General features: G+C 51.8%; 7 protein-coding genes across 7 annotated transcripts; 4 read left to right on the plus strand and 3 right to left on the minus strand.

Annotated features, from left to right (window-relative positions):
• Positions 1–495: 495 nt before the first annotated feature.
• EDD37DRAFT_157678 (uncharacterized protein) lies at positions 496–2,762 on the plus strand. Its single transcript, XM_062809697.1, has 3 exons — positions 496–748; positions 799–1,009; positions 1,064–2,762. Exons 1-3 carry the CDS (start codon positions 717–719, stop codon positions 2,714–2,716), a joined length of 1,896 nt encoding a protein of 631 aa, XP_062666407.1. The 5' UTR covers positions 496–716; the 3' UTR covers positions 2,717–2,762.
• Positions 2,763–3,096: 334 nt separating this feature from the next.
• Positions 3,097–6,118, plus strand: EDD37DRAFT_157748 (anaphase-promoting complex component APC4). Its single transcript, XM_062809700.1, has one exon. It carries the CDS (start codon positions 3,477–3,479, stop codon positions 5,979–5,981), a length of 2,505 nt encoding a protein of 834 aa, XP_062666408.1. The 5' UTR covers positions 3,097–3,476; the 3' UTR covers positions 5,982–6,118.
• A 574-nt stretch (positions 6,119–6,692) lies between these two features.
• EDD37DRAFT_157696 (armadillo-type protein) lies at positions 6,693–9,769 on the plus strand. Its single transcript, XM_062809698.1, has 5 exons — positions 6,693–6,859; positions 6,916–6,974; positions 7,044–9,267; positions 9,320–9,428; positions 9,479–9,769. The coding sequence occupies exons 1-5, from the start codon at positions 6,820–6,822 to the stop codon at positions 9,660–9,662; spliced, it is 2,616 nt and encodes an 871-aa protein (XP_062666409.1). The 5' UTR covers positions 6,693–6,819; the 3' UTR covers positions 9,663–9,769.
• An 834-nt stretch (positions 9,770–10,603) lies between these two features.
• Positions 10,604–14,087, minus strand: EDD37DRAFT_595546 (ribonuclease Z). Its single transcript, XM_062814577.1, has 2 exons — positions 11,031–14,087; positions 10,604–10,977 (listed from the first exon to the last, which is right to left on the minus strand). Exons 1-2 carry the CDS (start codon positions 13,951–13,953, stop codon positions 10,970–10,972), a joined length of 2,931 nt encoding a protein of 976 aa, XP_062666410.1. The 5' UTR covers positions 13,954–14,087; the 3' UTR covers positions 10,604–10,969.
• A 553-nt stretch (positions 14,088–14,640) lies between these two features.
• EDD37DRAFT_640340 (uncharacterized protein) lies at positions 14,641–16,811 on the minus strand. The gene is made up of 2 exons (XM_062817234.1): positions 15,628–16,811; positions 14,641–15,573 (listed from the first exon to the last, which is right to left on the minus strand). The coding sequence occupies exons 1-2, from the start codon at positions 16,499–16,501 to the stop codon at positions 14,792–14,794; spliced, it is 1,656 nt and encodes a 551-aa protein (XP_062666411.1). The 5' UTR covers positions 16,502–16,811; the 3' UTR covers positions 14,641–14,791.
• A 1,376-nt stretch (positions 16,812–18,187) lies between these two features.
• On the plus strand, positions 18,188–21,674 carry EDD37DRAFT_640345 (molybdenum cofactor biosynthesis protein A). The gene is made up of 2 exons (XM_062817235.1): positions 18,188–19,719; positions 19,923–21,674. Exons 1-2 carry the CDS (start codon positions 18,366–18,368, stop codon positions 21,596–21,598), a joined length of 3,030 nt encoding a protein of 1,009 aa, XP_062666412.1. The 5' UTR covers positions 18,188–18,365; the 3' UTR covers positions 21,599–21,674.
• Positions 21,675–21,682: 8 nt separating this feature from the next.
• EDD37DRAFT_158146 (uncharacterized protein) lies at positions 21,683–23,957 on the minus strand. Its single transcript, XM_062809702.1, has 3 exons — positions 23,722–23,957; positions 23,366–23,673; positions 21,683–23,315 (listed from the first exon to the last, which is right to left on the minus strand). The coding sequence occupies exons 1-3, from the start codon at positions 23,797–23,799 to the stop codon at positions 22,001–22,003; spliced, it is 1,701 nt and encodes a 566-aa protein (XP_062666413.1). The 5' UTR covers positions 23,800–23,957; the 3' UTR covers positions 21,683–22,000.
• Between the last annotated feature and the right edge of the window lie 1,753 nt (positions 23,958–25,710).

A 25,710-nucleotide genomic window follows, 5' to 3' on the forward strand; every position in this document is an offset into this window, starting at 1 on the left:
TCGCCTCATCTATTGTTCTTGACCTCTCACGACCACTCAAATCCGGTTTCAACCTTGCCACTCGTTGTTGGTCGAAACAGCCATAATCACTGCCGCAGTAGGCGCCCGGCCCCAAGGCCTCATTCTTACCCTGCAATCACCATCATCAGGCGCCTGCCGGCCTCACATTGCACAACACTCACAAATCGCAATTGGACTCTCTGCGACAACAACACTCTCTCATCTTTACCATTTGTCAATCTTCAATCTTCAAACACGCGCTCTCCAGATTAATATCCCGAACACGTACCTCACTGACGTGCCATCGAAACCGTTTCAGCACGGCCCCCGGATCTCCCGTCCTACACCATGCTCCTGTCACCGATCCATTTAGACCCAATGCCTCAGCCCTAGGTACGCCGCCGAAATAGCATCCAATCTGCATCATTGTGGGTCGGCACCGCTCTCGTGGCGCCATCATCGAGGGCGAACTCGACTATAATTCTCCCTGCTCACGCACCCTACCACAACTGCACTCATCAGCATCATTATTTACCAGCTGGCCTGGAGTCTCTGATACCATTGTTTCCTCTCCCAGTCGGGTTTGCGCATCTGTACCTCAACCGGAACGACAAGGTGCTCTGCTGGCAGACAGCCTTGTAACGTCAGCGGGTCCGATCGTCGCTAAACACGCAGCACTCCTTCATTTTGTTGTATGGTCTGGAGGAAACTGCAAAATGGCACCAACAACGCTCATGACTTTCCTAGTGTATGTTGACATCTTCCTTTGCCTCCGAATCGTGCTGATCTGAGCAACAGCCGTGTTCCTCCTTCGACGAGGTCAGTGAGCCTTTATGGTTCCTGGGACAACTTCTCCACCGCCTACCCCATGCAACGCGATACCCGCACGGGCCCCGAGCACTGGTCAGGCTGTCATAGCTTTTCCAACATTATCTGTGATGGCGACAATCAACCGATCGGCGTCCCAAGGGAAGGTGGTCTCAAGATGGGTGGCACTTACTGGTACTATGTATGGCGCTGTTCACCCAATTCTCAAATTCTCTTGCTCATACCTGTTGCATAGTACAAGCTCGACGACGACCTCGAATTCCACAACTCCGCAGAACCTTCAACAACAGCTTGCCCACTCCTCCCGGGCCAACTCGTCAACGTCTTAAATGTTCCTTTTGCACTGAGCAGCAGCCGCTCTCGAAACGATAGCGTTAGCTCGACCAATTCTGAGTTTTGCACCATGGATCCTGCCGATAAATTTTTGAATCCTCGGCCCGTACCAGCCAAGCCATCACTGCCACGACTGAAGACATCACCTACCTTACCACAAGGGTCTTGGTCGTCGAGCAGCTCTCCAGTAAGCGCTGACCCCAGAAGAGGCCGGTCGGCAACGTCTCGAGGTCCATCTCAGTCCAGTAGTGCGACAAGGATCATACAATTGGCAAAGAAACCGTCTCTGGAAGCCCCCAGCAGATCGCTCTCACGCAGTAGTAACAGATCTGCCGCAATCATTGGTGCCCTCCGGGCTCTCAAGTCGCCACGCTTTCCCAGTCCCGATGGCACCACGAGTAGAGGTCGTTCGGCAACGATGCCAAGTCCAACAGCGGATGCTGTGGACAGAGTTGGGAAGGACTCAACGTCTGTAAAAGGCCTGGGTGTGCTTGCTGAGGTCAAGGCTCTTTCCTCATCTGGTTCCGATGGGGAGTTACTTCTGCGTCAAGAATTTGGTACCGAGGTGGAGGGACTCATTCCTGTAGCGATGCCATCTTTCGCTCAGCACCGTAGGCAGCGGTCTTCGTCGCGAGAACCATCCTCGTTACGCAATCCTCTCTCACGCGGCACAACACCAACACGAAAACCAACGGATCAAGCCTGCACATCATTTCAGGCGTTGGAGACACTTGAAGAAGTGGCCACCCCACTGAAGACACCCGGTCACCCCCTGACCGCCGTGAAAGCTGAGACAATCAGATTGGTCGACGATCACCAGATACAACTGGATCTGGAGAAACGCTTGCCGACTTTACCCAACACGCCATCTTCAGCGTACCCACCAAGTTGTGTGGGTGACTCTCCATCTCTCCAACTTGGTGCCGACATTGAGCATCTACAAAGTCATTTTTCAAGCACAACCATTGAGACAGGGTCTCGTGTGGACAGCTACGCCAAAATTGAGCATAGTCACTTTTCAGACTGGACGTGCAGCACCACCAGAATATCGGCACTGTCCGAAAATGCTTCAAGCATCATTGACCTGGAGCCGATGAGTCCGCCAGCGGATGAAGGGTTCGACTTTACGAACATCCCAGCTATTGGTTTGGTTGATCATGGCGCCCATCAGGGCGTCATGAAAGCTGGAGGATATCCAAAGCCAAAGCCGGATGGCTTACCTTCTGCATCGAGCCTGTCAACGATCAGCTCAGTTGCCTCTTCAGCCACAGCCAGCTCCTATCCTGATCTGGATGGCCCAATGGAGAAGGGCTCGACTTGGGGCAAATTCCAACATTATCGCCTGCCATCAGAAGATGTTGGTTCTGGTGTGACGCTCAAGGCACTAGACACAGCAAACATTGCTAAACCGCTTGTCGTGGACGGCCATCATCGTGCGACACATTTGCAGAATCCAGGCTGTGGGTTTGTTGAGCCCACAATCCCTCATTCAACGACCATGCAGCAGCTTCTTGACGAATTGAGCTATCTCGGCGGCATGATCCAACAACATTAATATCGTATGCGGCGACGTACTTCTGAGCAATACTAGCGACTTTACGGTAATGATTTACCAGGAGTCTGGCATTTGACCCCACACACTCTTTTCACTGTAAGAACAAGCACCAGGATTTGATTCCTTCGGATATGATGTGGGAGCTAGGACAAAGCGTCGACCTCATGTACAGAACGGCGCAACTTTGGGATTTCCAAGATATGGTAAAATTACAGATGGCAAAGCAGGGAACACAGGTTTCCAACGAATCTCCTTTATTGATACAGGCGAGCGAGGAGATCAAACAGATCATGGTACGAAAAGATGTTGCGATGGCTGTTACTGGCGGGTCTTGGCATGGTGCCTCCCCGATGCCCCTACCTCTGCAAAGGATCAGTCTACCTTCTAATACTTAATTTCCATAATGAAGATCCATGAATAATGATACGTTCGCAAAACAAAGAAAATATGCATATGCATTGACGAAGACATCATGCGATTTGGTTTTTCCACCCTGCCTTACAATTTCAGGAATTGAACGCGTGATGAAGACGCGACGTAAGTCCTGCCATCTCGAAGTATCCGCAGGACTTTTGACATCAACAACTACTGTGGCACGAGTAGTGCTCAGTGTATGACACAGCGCGTCGAACATCTGTGTGCTGGTGGGTCTGCTTGACTCGGTGCGTGTCGAGGACCGAATGGTCAAAGACTGAGTGCCTGCAAGACTGATTAGAACATTGCTCGAATCCTTTCTGGAGCCACGACGACCACAGTAAGCATGCATCAGATCGCCTCACGTATTTTCCCGGAGCCATGCTGTTCCAACTTAATAGCGTACTGCCCGACCATGGACCTTGTGGCAACAGTGACGGCGAAGAGCGAACAGGTTGATGTGTCGAGGTTGAACGGGCAGAAAGTGTTTGGTGCTGCATTTGAGGACGATGATGACAACGAGGATGCCGAAGGTGAAGACTCGAATAACCGCGACGGGAACGAAGCTGAAAATGGGTTTGTGCGAGCTCTGACGTGGAGGAGAGATGGTCAAATCCTCGCAGTAGCCTGCGCGGACGGCGCAGTATCCTTAATCAACGCGTTTACAGGCAAGATTGCACATCGATTATCTACGCAGCCACCTCCCCAGGCGAGTGCGAGCGGCAGTTTTACTTCATCTCAAACGCGATCACAGCCTGGAATACGCGGCAGCAGCTTCAAATCCACCCCTACATCCTCGCCCGAAACTCGCTCGTTCAGACCGTCCTGTCTTTGCTGGACCACTCATTTTGCACCGCCTACTTCATTGCTGATGCGAGCTCGCCTTGACCAGCCGGACTCGCAGATCACGCTCGACCATATCCTCGGCCACCGAGCTGATGTGGACAAGTTGCTGACATTGAAGGCTGATTTGCCGCGAGAGCTGAGTGCGTTGGATGTTGAGACGTCGTTGCCAAAGCTCGCCACATTGCCACCGCGCGGGGTTGGCGCAGATGACGACGTTTTCAGCTCGCGAACTAGTGTGGATGCCGTATTTCATGGACATGGGGCGACAGGAGCTGGAGCGGCGGGAGTTGTGGACGGAGTTGATGCGCTCTTGGTCGGGCTGCAGGGTGATAACAGCGACGGGTGCGTGGTGCATCTGAGAATCTTCAACTCCTTCGAAATTGGCACCGTCGATGTAGGTGGTTGCCTGCCGTCTGGCTCTAAAGGTGGGAAGGTGCTCAGAATGGAAAGTCATGCATACCTGTCGACTGTCTTTCTCGTGGTGGAAGAGTCGAGACGAGGTCAAGACAGACCGGCTCTGCATTTGGTCAGTCTGGACTTGAGCTTTATACCCCAGACGAGTCGGTATCTGCCCCTCATGGCCAGGAAAGCGACACAGTTAGGCAACCTGCTGCGTTACATCTCGCAGGTGCAGATGCAGCTGGCTGCTGAGGTCAAAGCGGCGTTCGACCTGCCGGCCAGATTTCTGCGCAACATCGACGAGTCACTAGCCGAAAAGGACGATCAGGCCGATTTCGTCTACGCAGCGCATCATCTTGCTGTGACTGGAGATTGCGACGCCAGATTCAAGGAGTGGTTGGTCGACGAGGTTGGTGAGAGAGGCTTGAAGAGGTGGGAGAAGGCCGTCGGAGATTGTCTTGACATTGTGCGGAGGATGACGAGTGAGTGTCTAATGCCTGCACTGGAAAGATGTTTGGTTGTGCTGTCGAGGCTGGACGGGCTCGCTAGGTTCGGCCCTGCGAGCTCGAGATTGGGACTAGACGCAAATGTCGTGCGAAAGGTCATGGAGACGGTCGACGTACTTGGACTCGTGGCTGAGGATCTGCTCCTGGACGTCGGAGTTGAGATCAAGGAATTTGCAGCTTTCATCAAGTGGCTGAAGTGGGAGTGTGAGGTCGAGGCACTTGAGGAAGGCAGTGAGAGGGCGGAAGAACTTCGGGAGTCGTGGACGGGAGAAGGGGAACTCAAGACCGTGTTGGACTATGTGGGTGGCGCTATCAAGGAGAGCCGAGTGAAGAGATATACTGGGAGGGATGGAGAAGAACAGCCCAATACCAGCTTGCCTGAAAACGATACAGATGCTGGGTTCTATGCCGACTTCACGAGAAGAAGAAAGGCGCCCAGCAAGGACAAGAAGTCGCCCACACTTGGACAGTTGGTGGAGCGGCTGCAGAAACAGTGTGAAGCAGTCTTTGGCCAAATTGCGGAGACGTTCAGAAAGAGCGTTCTCGCCAGCTATGTGCTTGAACTACCAGAACGATGTGATGGAGAGAGAATGGATCTCAGGATGATTCCTGATGAGACTGACGCGAATCTCTATCGGCTCTTCATTTTATCTACGGACCGGCAGGAGGAAGGCAGTCTTCGACAGACCGTGGTTACGTTGCGGCAAGACGGTGGCAAAGGTCTGAAGTCTACGACGAGCTCGAATGTCATGCCAGCGGTACCTGGAGTGACCGATATTTTCGATGTAAAGTTCGTCGACGACAAAGTGTTTCTGGTCCTGGCTGCCACATCGGCGGATGTGGGAATATATGCCAGAGTTATCATGCCCAACCCTCAAGAGGATGAAGAACAGGGCTGGGAAACTCGCCACATATTCGCGGACGGGAAGATGGAAGCTGGAATGAAGCCTGTCAGACTCGAGGTGAATGGAAGAGTCGGGCGCAGGGTTGCTGCAGTGGTTGATGAGGCTGGCATAGGATATGTTGTGCTGGATCTGGACACCGGCGATGATGCTCTTGATCAGGGCACCGGCGCAGGCGATGAGATTATGACTGGATGAAGCGTCAAGGCCTGGGCAGGTTGCGGTTGCGGTTGTAGTGACATTGGTATTCTAACCGGAGCAGCACTAACGAAACCCTGGGAATAAGATGGAAAAAGCCGAACTACGCGGGACAGAAGCAGTCGACGCTGGGACTCTGGTGAAGTCCGCGAAAATCGTGCCGTTGAACTCCTGCCATCGATCTTCACAAAGATTACACAAAGAGGTGAAGATGAGGCTTTGACAAGTCAAGGTGAGGCTGCAGCGTTGACAGTGATTGGCCACGAGTGACACCACTATGTGGGCAAGAACGACGGGGAACACAGTGCCAGGCACATCAAGTGTCGTGTCAACCGCAGGCAGCCGCAAGAAGCATTAAGAGAGGCTTGATTACCATGTCGCCTTAAAGCCCATAGAGACTGTAGTAAATCATTACCTTCGTCCAGGCAGTAAGGTAAAGGATTTGATTTTGTGCTTGAGTACACTGTGTATACGAGGTAGTTAAAGATACTTATTGTTAGATAGTAGCTTTGGCCCACCAGGCTAGTTTGTAAGGGTCGCAAGCAGCACACCTGGCACTGGGGAGCCTCTCTGAATATCAACATCCCACATCCCTAATCTGTCTACTGCAAAAACACCGAAACTGCATCATTTTGCAGTCTTAGACCTCCTCCTCAACCGCACTTTCATTCTCATCCTCCCTTTCTCCTCCGCCGGTCGTTCTTTCCTTGACTTCAGACCTGCGCTGCTTGCAGACTTTGCTGCCGTGCGCAAATCCTTTTTTCACCTGCGGGACCGTGCAGATTCCAGATTGTCTTCTACAACCACCCCTTCCTGACCGCTGCTCGGTTCAGCAATCATGGATGTCAACCAAGTTCTAGAGAACACCTTTTCTCCAGGTAAGGCACATCTGTTACGTCTGTTGCCTCTGCCATTATCCACTAACGTCCATCAGATGCGGCGACTCGAGGGAATGCTGAAGAACAACTCAGACAAGCCAGCGAGGGCAACTTCGTATGTCAATACTCTTTCACAGACTTCACCTCGTCCTGCAGTCCGACTCACTGACATTTCTCGTTATAGTCTGAGTACCTTTCCATCCTATCCCGACAGCTCGCAAACGACGAAGCCAGCGCATCAGTCCGTCAGGCCGCCGGTCTTGCTCTCAAAAATGCGTTTTCATACCGTGATGTCACCCGATTAAGAGAAGTCCAGGCGAGATGGCTACAGGGAGTCGATCCTCAGATCAAGATCCAGGTCAAAGAGCTCGCCCTCAAGACGCTAAATGCCACACCTCAAGCTGCACTTTCTTCATCTCAGCTCATTGCGGCCATTGCTGCCATCGAACTCCCTCGCAATGAGTGGCCTGATCTTATGCCTGCCCTGGTTCATAATGTCGGTTCTGGCGAAGACAAACTCAAGCAATCCAGTCTCACTACTATCGGCTTCATCTGCGAATCTGATGACCTCGAACTCCGCGAATCCCTGGTCTCATATTCAAATGCCATCCTCACTGCTGTGGTTCAGGGCGCGAGAAAAGAGGAGGCCAACCAAGACGTTCGTCTGTCAGCTCTATCTGCGCTCAGCGATGCAACCGAGTTCATCCGCAGCAATTTCGAGAATGAGGGCGAACGGAACTATATCATGCAGGTCGTGTGCGAGGCCACCCAGTCACAAGACACCAGAGTGCAAGCCGCGGCTTTTGGATGTCTCAATCGTATCATGGGCATTTACTACGACAAAATGAGGTTCTATATGGAGAAGGCCTTGTTCGGCTTGACAATCGCAGGCATGAAAAACGACGAAGAGGATGTCGCAAAGTTGGCCATCGAGTTCTGGTGTACAGTCTGCGAAGAGGAAATCAGCATTGAAGACGATAACCAACAAGCTCAACAAGAAGGTTCGACCGAGCTGCGACCATACTTCCACTTTGCAAGAGTTGCGGCTCGCGAGGTCGTCCCAGTCCTGCTTCAATTGATGACGAAGGTTTCTGAGGATGATGCTGAAGATGAATACAATGTGGCTCGCGCTGCCTATCAATGTCTGCAACTCTACGCACAGACAATCGGCGGTGATCTGGTGCCTGCAGTGCTACAATTTGTTGAAACAAACCTCCGCAGCGAGGACTGGACGAAGCGAGATGCTGCCGTGTCTTCGTTCGGCGCAATCATGGATGGTCCGGATATCAAGACCTTGGACCCTCTTGTCAAGCAGGCACTTCCAGTCTTGATCGGAATGATGCAGGATCCTGTCGTCCAGGTCCAAGACTCTGCGGCTTTTGCTCTGAGCAGAATCTGTGACTACTGCTCAGACTGCATTGATCCGTCCACACATCTCCAGCCTCTCATGTCCGCCCTCTTCAACGGTCTGATGGCCAACCCAAAAATTGCTGCGTCCTGCTGCCTGGCTCTACTGAATTTGACCGAACGATTTGTGGGTGAGGACGGTGCATCTGCCAACGCTTTGACGCCGCACTTCCAGGACAGTGTCACGTCCCTTCTTGCAGTCACCGAGAAAGACGGCGCCAATAACCAGCTACGCACGGCCGCTTATGAAGTCCTCGGCGGTTTTGTGACCAATGCCGCTCATGACAGCCTGCAGATTGTGGCTGAACTGTCAAATGTCATCATTCAACGTCTAGAGGGCACCATTCCCATGCAGAAGCAGATCGTCAGCATTGACGACAAAATTACGCTGGAAGAGTTGCAAGTCAGCCTTAGCAGTGTCTTGCTTGCTATTGTTCAGAGACTTGAACAAAACATCGCTCCTCAGGCCGACCGAATTATGCAAATCAGCCTGGAAATACTCAACGTCACCGGCAATACAAGTGTTCCTGAGGTTGTCTTCCAGATTGTGAGCGGACTGGCAAATGCTTTGGCGGGAGACTTCTTGAAGTACATGGACTCTTTCGTCCCCTATCTCTACACTGCTCTGGGCAACCAAGAGGCCCCAGATATGTGCTCCCTTGCTATTGGCCTGGTTAGCGACATTGTCCGCGCATTGGAGGATAAGGCTCAGCCATACTGCGACACTTTCATGAACTACCTTCTCAACAACCTTAGGTCCGACAAACTCGCCAACCAGCTCAAGCCACCCATACTCGAAACCTTTGGCGACGTGGCAACGAGCATCGGTGAACATTTTCAAACCTATGTTACAGTGGTGGCTCAGGTTCTTCAACAAGCCAACACTGTGTCAGTGGCCAATGATGTCTCCTTTGATATGCTCGACTACATTGTGTCGCTTCGGTCGGGCATCGCTGATGCCTGGTCTGGTCTGATCCTGGCCTTCAAGGGCACTTCGAAGGGTATGATTTTGTTCAAAAACGTGTACTGGTCGCATGCTAACAGCGTTCCTAGTGCAAATTTTGCAAGGTTATGTCGACCCCATTTTCGAATTCCTGAAAACTGTGGCTCAGGACATGAACCGTAATGAAGGTCTTCTGAGAGCTTGCATGGGTATCATTGCGTAAGTGTCCTTTTTCCCCGATTGCTGTATGAATAATTAACAATCTTCAGCGACTTGAGCGAAGCTTTCCCTGATGGTTCCCTGGCGAACTACTACCGCCAAGAATGGATCACGAAATTGATCAAGGAGACTAGGTCGAGCCGCGAATTTTCATCCCGCACCATCAATGCAGCACGTTGGGCAAGAGAACAAGTCAAGCGGCAGACTCAACATCAAGGTACCGTCATGACTTGATGTCGAGTATCTTTAGTCCCAAATATGGCCACCCTCTCCCCTGGCACCATCACCGCCGCCCTATGATACTCCTTGCCCAACACCAGCCCGGAGCACAGCCCAGAAGCACAGCCCAGCCCAGCACTTTACTACCCCTGTCAGAGCGCTGATCAACGCTCACTGAAGGTCACTTCTCGTCTCAAGCCGATACCATCGTCGAACCCTCGGAAGACGATGACGGACCGGATCGAACACGAGACGAAGAAGAGGGCCATGTGGACAAGCGCCAGCACTCCGAAGATTGCCAGAGAACCTGGACATTCGTCAACATACCGCAACAGAATCAATGCCCCTTACAGCCAGATCTGCATGCCGAACCGGGCGCCTCAGCCATGCCAGCTTCCGTTTCGGCTTCGGACAGTATTGTGTCCTGTCTGCCGCCTCTCAATATTCATTCTCACCTCATGCATCAGGGCCTACTCATTGACCGCGAGATGGGCACCTACTCAACAGCGCCTTTGTATGACCTAGCACGTCATGCCCGGCGCAGCTTCAGTGGAGGACCGATACCTGTTTCGAGGTTGAGTAATGTGTGGACACCACCAAGAGAATGATTGCCGTGGCGACTTGCTATAGAGTCCTGAATGCACGGCTGAAACGGATCTGGAAGGCTTATCCAGGCACAACACGATGACATTGGTTTTATGCTGGCGAAAAGTCATTTTCCACGAACAGCACGACGATACCCTTTCTTCCCCTTTTCACCACCGCGCCGGAACCCTCTTGTCCCCTTTTATGACCCATGGATATGCACGGAGTTTGTCAAAGACACCCTAGACCAGAATAGAGTATGGTTCTCATGGTGCCCCTTTGTTGGTGGGTCACTTGCAGGAGGATGTTAAAGCAGATTATCTTGCAGACAGACACAGACGACAGAACAATCCATCAATATTATGCACTGAACATTGGCTTGTGCCGTAGTCACAGATAGCACGTCTGGCTCTATTGGGCCTACCTGTTTTACAGTGTAGATGTTGTCTTCTGTGACCCTCGATCCCCGTATCGAGACATTTACGTGCAAGCCATCTTCTTCAGTTCTATGGTCCCTTAGTTCGTTGCCCAAAAGAATGAGTAGTTGCCCTTTTCGCTGAACCCAAATGTTGCCAGCTCTTGATTGACCTGATACTACTCAGTCAATTGTTCCTGCGGACAGATTGTCCAGTTTGCGCTTTTTCTCAGGACTCGCGATGGCCTGCACGTCCTCTGCGAGCACATTAGCCCCTGAGGCTTTCTGGTCGCCGCTTCCATTGCGTTGCGCGAGTGTACCGTCACCGGTCTGAGCACGTTTAGCATTCACACCCAGGCTAGTGCTCATGGCAGTGTGCTCACCGGTGTCAACATCCATTGGGTGCGTGATGGCAGCCACGCTCATTGGGTCTGTTGCACTTCCATTCTCCGTCGCCTTTGCATTGGTATCTGCTGTGGGCTTATTTGTCCCGTCATCCAGTTTCCTCTTATTCCTCGTATCTTTCTTCTTCTTGCCCGTCGCCTCCTGGAATTTCTTCCTGTTGGCCTCCTGTCGGGCCAATTTATCCGCCATCTTGCGATCCTGCTCGGCCTGCACGACCGCCGCGGCCTCGCGCCGTTGTTGGTCGCGCTTTTCCTCCTCAATCTCGAACATCTTCGAGATCGCGGGGAGTAGCTTCTTGAACGATGCAATCTGGGAAATCTTGATGCGCATCAGATCGAATGCCACGCCAATGTTCAGATCACGGGTGGAATCATGCTCTACCCACGCCGAAGCATCGGTCGACTGGACTGGTGCGTCTTCCGAAATAGTCGTGGGACCAGTAGCCATCTCTCCGTCAACGTCGTCATCGAGTTCATCCTCTTGATTGTGCTCCGGCATCTTAACGCTGCTGAGAACAGGTAGCTTTTGATACCTTTGACTGAAGTGCGTGAGGATGAGGTTTTTGGCTCGCATCTTCAGCGCGACGCCAACAGCCTCGCCGGTTGTGCAGTGCTTCTTCGCCCTGGCATCACCGTCCAAACCATCGTCGAACGTTGCTTCGTGCACGAGAACGTCCGAATCAGCCCCAATGGTGCAGAATGCCTCGTTCGGTCGGCAATCGCCGCTGTAGGAGAACTTGAAGCCATTGGAAAAGGTGACTGATATTGCCTGTGCCCCGTGACAATGATTGACTTTGACCGTCCGCAGATCCTTGATGGGAACGTCCGTTTGTGAGAAATCAAAAGGCTTGCCTCGTAAGGACATGCCTTCTGTCCAGTGGCATGCGACGGGAGTACAAAGCGTTTCCGTGGAAACACCAAGTACAGAATGGTAATCGTTCATATAGTCCATCATGTTAATTTCGGATATCAAGCATGGAGGTGCAGGTTGCGGCCTGTCTGGACCCGACAATCGTTTTCCGGCTGATACGGCCGCTTGAAGAATTGATATCGTGCCCAAATGGTGATCGGCGTGCAAATGTGATATCCAGATAGCTTTGAGGTTGAATAGAAGCTCGTCCATCTGCTCGGGAGTGTATAATCGTTGCAACTGCCCCAGTGTCCCTTCTCCACAGTCGAAGAGGTATGTTCCCATCTTATTTGGCATGCGAAGCAGTACCGCAGAGACATTCCGGTATTTCGAGGGAGCCGCAGAGCCAGTACCAAGAGTGACGATTTCCGGTTCATCCAGGTCTAAGGCCAGTGAGGCTGGCTGGGTCCTGCGGTACGGAGACATATCTTCCGGCAGACATTCCCGAACTCGCTCTTCAATAGGCATATTCAAAGAAGCCAAATCCAAGGTGCCTGGAACTTCAGTTTCGTCCAAAGCAAAGGTGGGTTCAACATGAATTCTGAGCCCTCTTTTCGCAGGCAGCACATCGATACCTGAGTCCTTGATGGCGAGCAGCTCCCTTATATCCTGTGAGGCGGTGGCCGCTACAGGACGATAAGCATGTGTATTATCATAGCGCGGGACTGCAAAGAACTCTGAGGCAACGTTATTCAGGCGGATAGACGAGATAGAGAAGGAGTCTTGTGTGATGTAGTCCTTGCACAGATCGGGGTGTGAAACGACGTGTTTGATGTCCTTGTGCATGCCCAGCAGTTGCCGGAATCGGTCGCTGTAAGGCACAGAGCCACGCGTTATCCAGATGGCGGCTTCGAGTCCGTCGAAGAGCTGATCGTTGCAAGCTTCCAACCTTTGCTCAAGACTTGCAAGGTAGCGTACTGACGGGACATCAAATATGGCAACGCCTCTTCCTGGCCGGGTCGGTGTAAGGACCATGTCGGGACTAATGGTTTGTCCAGCGTCATTCTCAACGGTGTCTCCTGCAACCAACCGTGCGTAGAGCGGTCCAGGCTTGAGGCCCAGGCTTGCCGCTTTGGCGGGATCAAAGGTCCCGCGTTGAGCATGGCCTTTGATAATGTAGGATGTTGCGACCTTGGTCGGCAGACCCGAGGCCTCTGGGAGCTCCTGAACTTCCGAGGCTGGCCAGGGAGTTCGAACCAACACGTCAGTCTCCATGGTCAGGGGACCGATGTTGTCTGGACCAACGCAGGTGTAAGAGGTCAAGGTCTTCGTTTCCGGATCCCTGACCCATACCAGAGCTGGGAGTTTGATGTCCTTCAGTTTGCATTCGACGAGCCGGTCCCTTTTCCAATCGGAATCGAACATATTATTGACGATATGTTTTCGCAGGCTCTGGTCGGCAGATACTCGTGATTCGTCGATGTCGGTTCGCTCAGGCTCTACATCAGCGTCTGACTCGTATTGATCTTCGGGCTCAGCAGCAGTAGACGTTACAGACTCCGCAGATATGGCCCACACACGAATATTTTCATCTTCGTGGACCAGAGTAGGTTCTTCAGCGCTCTTTTGGACATTGATTTCGTGGACAGACAGTGGCATTCCAGTGCGGAACACGAATCGTCTTGCGCAGGCTAACGAATGTTGCTGTTTCGGCCCACCATAGATGTTGAGTCGAGGCCGTCTCGTAGAACCTTCACTCTCAACCTCCCCGTGCTGTACATCGGCCATGGTCAAAATAAGTCCTATGAGCCCTCCATTGCTCCAAGCCGTCTTTCCTGAGAGAAACACACCTCGGACTTTCCGCAACCCGATCCCTCGTGATATGCATGCTCTCTGTGTGCCCTCACACAGCTCACCGAATATGTACCTTTTGTTGTCGAAGTGCAATATCAGACTGGTCCCAGGAGTATCCGAGGTGAACGTTGTAATGAACTGGAGGTGGAAGTTGGTGCGCACACCAACGGATTTGGCTCCCTGTTTTCGATCTTGCATCTTCCTGAAATCCTGCTCCAGTTTGAGGATCTGTTTTCGTGACGAAACTACTCCGACCGACCCTTTTCTGCGTGATGGGATTCCTTTCTGGGGTTCGTTCTTCAATGCCCGTGGTCGACTTGTAGAGTGCGTTTCTCTCTTCCTTATGTGACCATCATTCTCGTTCCTCTGCACACTCACCGCACTAGGTTGACAATGGTGCCAGTCAAAGACTCGTCTCTGCGAGTGGGCAGTGTAAAGACGCCGCTGTGACAAACTAGGAGATCTATCGCCCCGTCTAGCTGAAAAGGACAGGCTAATGCGCTTTGTAAGAGATCGTGGGAGGGATGATACCTGCTGGAAGGCAAGTGCGCAGGCGGACGAAGCCAGGGCGGCTATCCTTTTTAGTGAGAAATATCAAGATTGGAGATAGACTGTTGCATTCAAATCGACAGGGAATGAGTCAAGACTCATGGAAAGGCATTGAGCGAGTGTGCTGGAGAGTTGGTGGTTGCCGTCTATTGCGACTCGACGAGAGAAAAAGTTGTGACTGCGCAACACAAAATGTTTACATGCGTCACAAGGGTTAATCCGCCAATCATCTCGATAGGCGAGATCGAATCATTGATTCTCTCCGCGAACCATGCAAAAGACTCTATGATGGCTTCTAAGATGGGGTGATGTCAGCAAGAGCACTTATGGAAAGAGTGATCGTCGAAATGAGGCATGATCAGAATTGTCAAACTATATACGACTCAAACAAGAGCCTCAATGCGAAAAATTGCCCGAATGTCCAAGCCTGTCGGCCGTCAAGAAATCATCATACAACACGTTCTCAAGCACGTTATAATCAATAGACTCATGCCATGTGACGAGTAAAAACAGCAAGCCGGCTGCAGGCTGCGTCCAACTCAGAGCACATCCGTTCCAGTCTTGCGGAGTTATCCTCATCTGAGACCGGTTCGTCGTCCGTTGCGGAATTGAGAGATCCTTCAGGATCAGACGAGGCCGAGGCGGATGGATCAAAGTAGAGGGCAAAGGCAGCTTCGTCTAGTTCAACCGACTCGTCGACTTGCACACTTCTAGGTTCCTCAGCCTCGCTGACAGCCTGGGGAGCAGATTCGGCGACTTGTGGGATGTCCTTGGCCGGCTTAAAGATGCTGGAGCTCGATTTGTTCTTGCCCGACAAAATTTCCAAATCCAATGTCGGAGGCTCAGGCATTTCCGTGACTGAATATACTTGGAAATCGTTTGTAGGAAGAGCGGTCATCCAGGCGTTCGATGGTTGGAAGGTGGTGAAGTCCATATGAGTCTCGGGAATCAAAGCCATACCAATCTGAGGCTGCTGAACATGCATTTGGTGGCCAGCATCATGCGAAGAGACATCCTTCTGCGAAGATTGACCTTGAGATTGATTTTGGGGAGCCTTGGCCTGCTGAGCCATGCTTTGGATGCTTGATGCTGGTAGGCCTGATTGGCTGAGCTCTTGGAGGAAACCAGAAAAGGCCTGAGAAGAGAGCAGCATGCGAGTAAGGTCGGTGAGACGGTTGTTCTCCTCGCGGAGTTGTTGGTTCTGGGTGCGAAGGTCGTTGGCTTCTTGTACCTTGACAGCAACTTCGCCTTCCAATTGACCGATGTATTCTGCGAACGAATTGATTAGCACTCTTCATGACTTAGACGGAACAAAACACTTACCCTTTCTGCGAGAGCGGAATGCACGAGCAGAAACCTTGTTTCTGAGTTGACGGCGTTCCTTGCTAGACAGCTTCTTGCCCTCCTCGCTGGCTAGGAGACGTTCATCCTCATCCATATCATCTTCGTCTTTCTTGATACGGGGCATGTTGGAGATGCCACCAGGTGTGGCCTCGTCCTGGAGGGAGGACGCAACACTAGCCTGTCTCATACGGCTCAAGACCTTTGAGATACTTTCTTCGACGAGAGGGTCCTTCGCTGGCTGGGTCTTGATTGGCGATGTTCCAGGCAACGGTTTCTGACCAGCAGGTCGTTGTTGCTGTCGTCGTGCCATTTGTTCCTGCTTTTGAGCTTGCTGTGCCTTGGCCTGGGCAGCTTGCTGACTATGCATGCCAGGATAGATACGTTGAAAGGGTGCGGAGCTGCTGGGGCCGACCAAGGTTGGGCTGATAAATTGACCAGAAGATTGGTCGGGAAAGAACATAGTAGGCAGATCGTTGGGCGAGTCTGATTCGAAGTCCATGTCGTTGCTGCGAGCGAAGTCGAAATCGTCCAAATTGCTCAAGGGCATGTTCAATGTCTCGGTTGGCATCACAAAGCCTCCATTGGCCTCGTTGTAATGTAGACCACTCTGTCGGTTGATGTTGAAGGTGCTCGCTAATGCTCCGATGGGAATGCCGGTCTGTTGATGATACGCATCGTACTGAAAGCTCGGTCCCGGGAAAGTCTGCGTGTTTGAGCTGGAGGGGAAAGCCGAGGAGGATTGAGGGGTCAGCATGGGCACTGATTTGGCGTCTGGAGTGGCAGAGGCCGGTGTATAGTCAGTGTCGAGGTTCAGGAAGGAGTCAGGATCGAAGTTGGTGTTGAGATGGTTCATGCTCAAAGAGTTGTTGATGATGGAGATGATAAGAAGAGATAGTGGTGCGTGGCCTTGGGGCCTGCGCGTCCTTTTGGATAGTGCCTAAAATAGATCGTCGACGGATGGAGAGCCGATCACTGTGGCTCTTCTCCTTCTTCTTGTTGTCGAAATCGTGCGGCGTCGAAGTGTAGATGCTCGAGGAATGGTCAAGAGCGTCAATGAGGGAGGAATAATGGTATTCGAGGCGGCGTAGAGGTGATTGAAGAAGCGAGAGATGGAATTGCAAGAGTAATGAGATGGAAGGCAAGGAGAAGTTGGCAAAGCTGGGATGCCAAAGAGTTGGGACTTGCGGGTAACAGAGTGCAGCTTGGACCCGGCAGAAGAGAAACTTGCCTTGAGGCTGTGTCATGACTTGTTCTCCACCGTTGGTGTTTGACTGGCTCTAGCCGGCATATCGGCAGCTCCATCTCGCCGGTGCGCAAATGCATGCTACCCACCACCGGATTGCTTGCCTATCAAGGCGACCATGATTCCATCACTGCCTGTGCTACGGTACTCCGTAGTTATCGCTTAAACGAAAACGAGACGGCACTTTTCCGCAAGGGATAATTTACGAGGAGCATCATGATTGTCTCTATTAACTACGTAGGTATTGTTCAGTCAGCAAAGGGAAAACGATGTCTTTCCACTCACGAAATCGTGAATACCTACTGTGTTACTGATGGACTCGCGTGCAGTGATCCATACTCGAAAGTACTATCGTCCTGTCAACAACCCCTTGCAATCTGTAACATGTTTGGCCCATCTGCCGTTAGATCAACCGCGACCTGACAGTATAGGTTGACTTTTTCGGACGTTTGACAGAAAGGAATTTCCAGGCCCGGCTCAAGTTGTCCAGATAGGGACTGCAGCGAGATACTTTCCGATGCTTTGCCTTGACAGAAATTACGCTTTTGTGGCTCCTGTCTCCGGCATATCCTTCAGCGAGCCCATAACAAACCCCGTGCTTCCGAAACATCGGGATGAAACTGATCTACATAGCCTGCCTGCATAAAAACGGGCACAAAGTTGTACTCCCGCCTCCTCAGGTAGGCCTAGAAGTCCATCAACGGAAACAATGACCTCGAGAGATTAGATTAGATGTGTGGGAACGAATTGCAGGTGTGCATGTCGACGCTGAGGCAGACAGCGTGCAAAAGGTACATTCGTCACAGATGTTCCGCACCTGCAAGTGAGCTTTGTCGGTTCGTGACCTGTCGAAAACCGACTTTCAACTCAGGGCGTTTAGAAAGTGCTCAGCCATTGTACCTGACGTTTACAGACTCGAACTTTTCTATCAGGACGGTGATATGTCTGTAAGTGGTAGGTTAAGAACCTACCGAAATATGTCCCGGAATAAAAATAACAACAACACCTTGGTATAGACTTTTCTCAACACAAGAAGGTTCTGCTGGTGTTCGGAGCAGGCCTCGTAAGCCCTGTTTCCGAAGTATGAATCGTGCTGTTAAAGGAGATTCTGTAACATGACTCGTAAGTCACATGATCAAAGTCACATGATCAAAGTCACATGATCAAAGTCACATGATCAAAGTCACATGATCAAAGTCACATGATCAAAGTCACATGATCAAAGTCACGTGGCAGTCGTCACTAAGCAACATCTCAAAGATCAGCCACACTTACGCTGCGCCCGGCGTCCATCTCCGCCTCTACTTTTCGCTCGGCACCTCGTGCGAGCAATTGTCAGCATTGCTTCATGCCTCCACAACCTCAATTATGTTTTAACCCCAATCCTTTTCGACTTATAACACTGATATATTCTGTCCATCTTGTGTTGTGTCCCAATGTCAGACGTTTTTGGTGACTTGTAATTCCCTTCACCATGGCTGAGGCTGCGTTCAAGCAGATGATGGCCACGTTTGTGCGCCAGACGAGGCCGCAGTTATTTCGCCACACAAAGCCGTTTCGCTATCCTCAGCGCTGTCTTACCGATACAGCTGGTGCGACACCGCAGCCAATCGCACCCGAAACTCCTCAATGGCAGGCGCACACTGTACAACCAGCCGTGCAACAAAGTCGACCGGAGCGACAGCGTTTGGATCAGCTTCGAACCGAGTCCGAACCGCGAAGCTTCTCCTCCTTCTTGACAGACAATTACTCCAGGGAGCACAATTACCTCCGCATATCTGTCACTGAACGATGCAATCTGCGTTGCGTCTATTGCATGCCCGAAGAGGGCGTACCGCTGTCCCCATCGGCAAAGTTATTGACGACGCCGGAGATTGTCTATCTTTCAGAATTGTTTGTCGATCAAGGAGTGAACAAGATACGGTTGACTGGTGGTGAGCCCACCGTACGAAAAGATATTGTTGATTTGATGCATCAAATTGGCAACCTGAGAAAGAATGGACTGAAAGAGCTGTGCATCACCACGAATGGCATATCTTTGGCTCGTAAGCTCGATTCGATGGTTGAGTCGGGCTTGACCGGCGTTAATTTGAGCTTGGATACACTCGACCCTTATCAGTTCACCATCATGACTCGGAGGAACGGCCACGACGCTGTCATGAAGTCTATCAACAGAATTTTGGAGATGAACAAACTCGGTGCAGGGATCAAGCTGAAGATCAATTGTGTCGTCATGCGTGGTTTGAACGAACGCGAGATCCTGCCATTCGTGGAACTTGGTCGAGAGCAGGATATTGAAGTGCGGTTTATCGAATATATGCCTTTCGACGGGAACAAATGGTCCGAGAAGAAAATGATGAGCTTCGGTGAGATGTTGGCACTCATCCGGCAGAAATATCCCGATGTATACAAAGTTGAAGATCACAAGAACGATACCAGCAAAACTTACGCCGTTCCTGGATTTGCTGGCCGCATCGGCTTCATTACCAGCATGACACATAACTTCTGCGGGACCTGCAATCGACTGCGGATTACTGGTGATGGTAACCTGAAGGTCTGTCTCTTTGGAAATGACGAAGTCTCTCTGCGCGACATCCTGCGAGAATCCAACAACGGAAAGCCCATCGATGCCGAAGCAATGGAGGCGATCAAGCAGATCGAGATGGAGCGACGACAGAACCTCCCTATGAGCACGGGTCAGTTGGGAGTCTCTGAAAAGGAGGCCAAGTTGTTGGACGTAATCGGCATGGCTGTGAAGCGGAAGAAGGAAAAGCACGCCGGTCTAGGCGAGCTGGAGAATATGAAGAACAGGCCAATGATTCTTATCGGTGGGTGAGCCATGCCATTTTGTTGCTGACCCCAGGTGTTTATGCGCATACGACGACATGAAGGATATATTTACGTGAAAAGTTCACGACGATCTCATAATGAACATATATACTTGCCCATCATGCAACGATCCTTATTGTTTGACGCCTGCTTTGCCTCTGCATGCCAGTCAGTGATTTGCTGACCTTTCTGTGCTTTGTAGATGATGCCTTCCCAAGGCTATCAACATCAGTGCCATCCGGGATCCCAGCATTTCTTCCTCCCACGCATCACAATAGTGTTGCTCGACCATACTCTGTGCCATTGCACCTACTGCCATTGCAGGCCACATCGAGATCATGGTCACGGTCATTCCACGCAGTGCCTTACTCTCCATATGGCTGTGAAAGTAGCCGCAGAAACTATAGTCAGTCGGCTCAGTTGCATGAAAGGCTGAGACTCAGCTCGTTTCGCTTCATTCAGGGTCAACCAGGCTACCGGACGATCCCGTCAGAAACACCCTACAATATTCCCGGTTACTCCAAGAGCTCATGGCCAGAAACCAGACAACGAAAAGCACAGCAAGCAATATCCAAAGAGGCTCGCTTGAACATACAGGCGACATATGCCAAACATCTATCAAAAGAAATCGCGAAAAGAAGGACCAAATACATGTCACACGAGATCGCGAAACAAAGAAACAGCAATAATCGTGGTGCGAATGAATCTCTGCCTCATGCCCTCCAGCAACAGCTACGGCATGCGTCATCTTCATCCCATCAAGGCAAGGATGATCAACCTAAGCTCAGCCATCTCACAGCCAGTGGTGAAGCGCATATGGTCGATATATCAGGCAAGATACCGACCAAGCGGTCCGCCACAGCGACGACAGTCCTTCTCTTCTCTCACCACCAGACCTATGGCGCATTACTCGCAGCGCGGCTACGTAAGGGTGATGCCGTGTCTGTAGCTCGAATCGCTGGCATACAAGCGGCGAAGAAGACAGCCGACCTGATCCCACTCGCACATCCGGGCCTGAGCATTACGGGCGCGTCCGTCCAGCTTGAGCCCTTTGTTGGGGACAAGCTCCCGCACCCATTCACGCGAAAGACTCTCGGGCTCAAGCAGTATCTTCAGGGAGGAGTCGCTATTACAGCCACTGTGTCATGCGATGGCAAAACAGGCGTGGAAATGGAAGCCATGACCAGTGCCTCCGTCGCTGGGTTGACCATGTACGACATGCTCAAGGCTGTGGACAAGGCTATGGTACTGACGGCCACGCGCGTGACTGCCAAAAGTGGCGGCAAGTCCGGCGACTGGAAGTGGGATCCGAGTTACAATAAGATCGTGAAAACCGACAGCGCGGCAGAGAATGACGCCCTGGAACACGGTCATGAGCTTGTTCAGGCCCAGAAAGTGCAGGATTGTGTCCGCCAAAAACAGCTGGAGATTGACGTCGGGGTCTCACCTCCTCAGGTCAGCGGGAACAACTTGCCCCGCAGCGAAGGGTCGGGTCAGGCGACGTCAGACCAGGGTTCGATCCAGGCGAAGACGCTGAGCTGGGCTGACAAGAACGCGCAAAGGAGAATACGCAAGAAGGCCATGAAGCATGCGGCTAAATCGACAGTTGCAGCAGGGCAGGAGTCCTTGCTCAGTCCAGTTACACAAGCGATGCAACAGGATGGCCAGGCCGCACAGGAAATGAATCCGTTAGTAAAGGCATTGGACACAAGTATAGGCGAGACTGACCAGCATCACGCCGCCATCTCGGGCGAGACGGTCTACAAGAGAGGCCGAGTCGACTCGGAGGACTTCATGCAGGGCCGGCAGGAGCGATATGCGCACTATTTGGAAGCCAGAGGCTCTGTGCTTACTGACCAGGGCCCGGGTCGAGGATGAGTGTAGATATATTGTCCGATTGTCTACCTAGGTAGATACTCCGTACAAATGAACGGTATTGGAATCGTCTTCGGAGATAAACATAAATTTCCTGCGCTATTGTTGGTCTATCCATATTCTATTAAACAATATCCGGGGTATCGTCCTATATCTAGTCCACACCTGAGTTGACAACAACCCAGGCTTGGAAAGATTCTAGTGCAAAGCCCTGCTTTCTATGATCTAAATGCCCATGCAACCCCTTTCCCTTATGACCCATGATCCATGACCCGAAAGGGATTCTATCGCTCAAAAATAACACACGCGCATACCTGGCACAGCTGAAAGGCAGTACAGGGCAGTTTATCGCTCAAGTAGACAGGCTCAATATACAAAAAGAGAATTGCGAAAAGGAAAAGGGGTCTATCTCAGCCAAACCTGCTCGAAAACTCCACGTAGAGGCTTCTCGCCCGCCAACTCCTCCATGTACTTCTCGGAGACAGGTGTGATCAGCGGACTCCAGCGCCCGAAGCGCGTCTTGGCCCAGTCGAGGCAAAAATGATGCGTGCGCAGAAATTCCGGAACATGACGTCTGGCGCTGGTGGTGGTCGTGGGCGACATTTTCCAGCGTGACTCGTACAGCGTTGGGCCGATCGCCAACTGCTCGAGAGTCGGCCGTCCTCCGCCGACCAGTGCGGGAAAAGCCCATTCGATGAACTTAGTGGCGTACTCTTTGATGCTGTAATCGCCGAGTTGGCTGAAGACTTGGTTCTCTGGGAAATTGCGGATATGAATGGTCTTTAGGTATTGGAGGGTAGGCAGGGCGGTCTTGTGCAGACGCACGAGCTCGTCGTTCCAGGCAAAGCCCATGCCGAGTTCTACGAGGTTGGGGCAGAGCCGGGCGATGTCGTTGATCGACTCTTCCCAGAGGTCCGAACTGTATCCTCCCACGCCGAAGGGGCGCGATGTGTCGAGGCTCAGGTGCTCGCGGGGCTGGATGCGGGATTCTAGGACCAACGTGTGTAGAGTCGGTCCGTGCTCGGCGATCAGAGTCGATGGGCGTTCGAGGACGGCGGCGTTTTCGAACAGGAGCGACAGGGTGCGCAGGCCTGTGAAAGAGTGGAGGAAGCGGATGACGGCGTCTTTGAGGGCAGTGTTGGGGTTTTCGTGTCGTAGGAGAAAATGCTTGAGGGAGGGGATGATGGGTGGGTTCTGGGGCACTTCAGGCGAGTAGGATGTCCAGTGAAATGTGGCTGCTATGGATTCGAGAAGCTCGGTGGTGCCCGGACAGGACTCGAGAGTCAGGCGTTCGAGTTTGCACAGAAGCGTGGCCTGAGATGTGGTGGTAGGCTGGAGAGGAGTGACGTCTAGGCCTGAGAGTGACAGTTCGCGGAGGTGTGAGTATTTGTCCAGTGCGTAGGCGGATGTGAAGAACGTCTCTGGTGGTTGAGGGATCTGTTCCAAAAAGCCTCCTCTTGTCTGGCGGTATTGGTCCACCAGGTGTTTCTCCTGTCCCAAGTATATTTTCTGCAGAGTGTTCCGGTTTGCGGAGATGATGTTTTCGACCCCGTCCCCTGCGTTGACCGCTCTGCACTCGAGACTGGTCAGGTTCAAGGGCAGCAGTGTACTCTCGTGCCAAGGGGCTGCCTCGTAGAAACCAAGATGCTGGAGCGTGTGCTCGTTTCGATGCACAAGGAGATCGAGCGTCTGCTGGCTTAATGGGGTCTGGTGCAAAATACTGCCACATCATTAGCGGCCGTCATACACAGCTTGGGAGGTCTCACGTACACAAAGCTCTTCAACCTCTTCATGGGGATCTTGTCCAGTATTCCGTTCACATGGACTTCACTCGAGGCTGCATCAGACTTCCTCCTGCGGCTATACACCGAACGTCTTCTATTTGTTGAACCACTCCTTACGGTAAGTTCTCGGATCGATTGTGTGACCGGGGCCCGGAGGATTGATGTGCCAGACTCTTTTGATACCCTGCGAAGGGGTAGGTCCAGGTCTACTGAATGGTAGAGTCGAGCCATGGTAACGTCCTCGAGGAGGTGACATGTTCGGGATACGTTATAGAGATCTCTGCGCGTATCAAGCTATTATTGTCAGCCACTGAAATACTTTGATGTTGAGGAGATACTCACATAGTTCACGATGTGGAGTTTTAGTTCATCGGGCAGACTCAACAGCCGGCAAGGCTGCGCAAACAGGGGGTTATCCATCGCTCGTATATTGAGACTGCGGCGCGTCCGACAACGAGCCAAGTTCAGCTTGAGCACGTATAGAGAGTGACCGAGAAAGTCATGCTTCACGAAAGATGTAGTAATAGAAGACGATCAATTGTTCATGTTCTTGCGAGGGCTCGACATCATGGGTGAGGGAAAGGACTTGCGCAGATCTGACATAACGACTGGAATTTGGAAGGTCAGTGCAACGATATTATGTCAGATCATTGATACCAACTCCCGATTTGGGTTTCATCTTGGACTAGGACTCCGGGCAGAGTAAAGGACGGCGGAAATAGGGGAATCAGGTACGTGGCAGAGGACGTTATCGGGGTGAGGACCAGGTACAGCCGCCATCGATGGTCCTCAAAATCTAGGGAGCGCACTTCGGAAGTCGGGCTCGGAAGCCAATGAAACTCGCCAAGTGACGGCATGGGGTGAGAAATGTGACATTCCTCGCAAATGTTGAGTGTGCCACAAGGTCCTTGACAGGCATGGCGAGCCAGGCGAATACTCGTATCGCAAGGTTGAAACGCGGTCCCAAGGAAAATAAAAGTTATGGTGTTCGATAAGAGCTGAGGGATGATTAAACGCATGCATTCGGATTTGATGGGAATGACGAACAGGCGCTCCACCCTCTTACTTGATTGATTAGTATTGCCCTCCTGGGAAGGTTTAGTATTTCCCTTGTCGTGAGTTGTCCTGGATTCCTCATGCATACAGATTAGTCGCAGATGCCCTTGCATATTCTCAATATTTAGAACTCTACACCACAGTAAGGTAGTAGCTTAGTACAAGGCTGGCGGAGATCGGCCAGGTGAAGGGTATGGGATGCTGGGTGCTGGGTATTCAGTGTCCTCGTCTTGGATCCTCCTCCTAGCGCTGACCCATCTGAACGGACCTGGTCAATCTGCTCCAGTTTGTCATCCACTCTGATGGAGAATGTCGCCTTATTTTCACGCACTCAAGAGACAGCAGCCTTTCAGAGACAAGAGATATATCTCCGGTTCTGGAACAGCACAGAATGTTGTTTGAACAGCCGTAGACTAACGTAGCCACTCCAATGCGTCACCGTAGTGTCAAAGTCTTTCGGACCGGAAGAAGGTGTAGCCGGCGCTAGAGTTTGATCTTGCAACCACTTACATCAACCTCTTTCAACTCAACTGACAACGTTTGTAAAGAACACCATCGTGTACGGGGACTGCTTGCGACTCTTTTGTGCAATCCTTGGTCGCTGCAGGTCGTCTATTACTGCAAGAACAACCCTGACCACCCGCCAAACGACGTCTGCAGCGCTTCTGCACAAATCGGACAAGAAAGGCGTCGCTGTTCGTCAAGAGTAGCTGGTTTTCAGCAAAGAGCTCGTCCATAACTCACGAAGCAGATACTGTCAGAGCCCATGTTATTCTGCTCTTGATGTGCAGCAGGTGATGGCGGCGACGTAAATATATATGAAATATTCAGATCGGCTGGTTGATGTAAGTTACAAACCCCAAGTTTTCCTTGTTGTTTTGCAAATGGAGAGAGGGCGCTGGGCAATGATGTGGTCGTCGAGGGCGATCATGAAAGACGACAGCATCCTTCGCGCTGAAGCGAAATCATTCTGCCAGCGTCAACGATGCATTTTTCTCGTCGCCTTTTCCTCCTCCCACGTTCATCCCACCTGTCTCTTCTCTTTGCACTTTACACAACCAACCACTTTTTCATTCCATCGCCTCAAGCCAATTGCAAAATGCCTATGAACGACCAATCCGTCAGAACCGCCCTCGGCTACACTGCTGAGGAGTGGGAGGAGATACTCATGACAGAATGGGTCCCCTTGGTTCTCGAGCTTGACCCTAACGCACCCTCCGATCCCCCTGAGGCTCGCGCGTACGTTGGACCATCAGAACTAATGCCTTGCTGTTG

The sequence above is a fragment of the Exophiala viscosa genome, assembly GCF_022695815.1.
Source record: "Exophiala viscosa unplaced genomic scaffold EDD37scaffold_12, whole genome shotgun sequence".
NCBI lineage: Eukaryota > Fungi > Ascomycota > Eurotiomycetes > Chaetothyriales > Herpotrichiellaceae > Exophiala > Exophiala viscosa.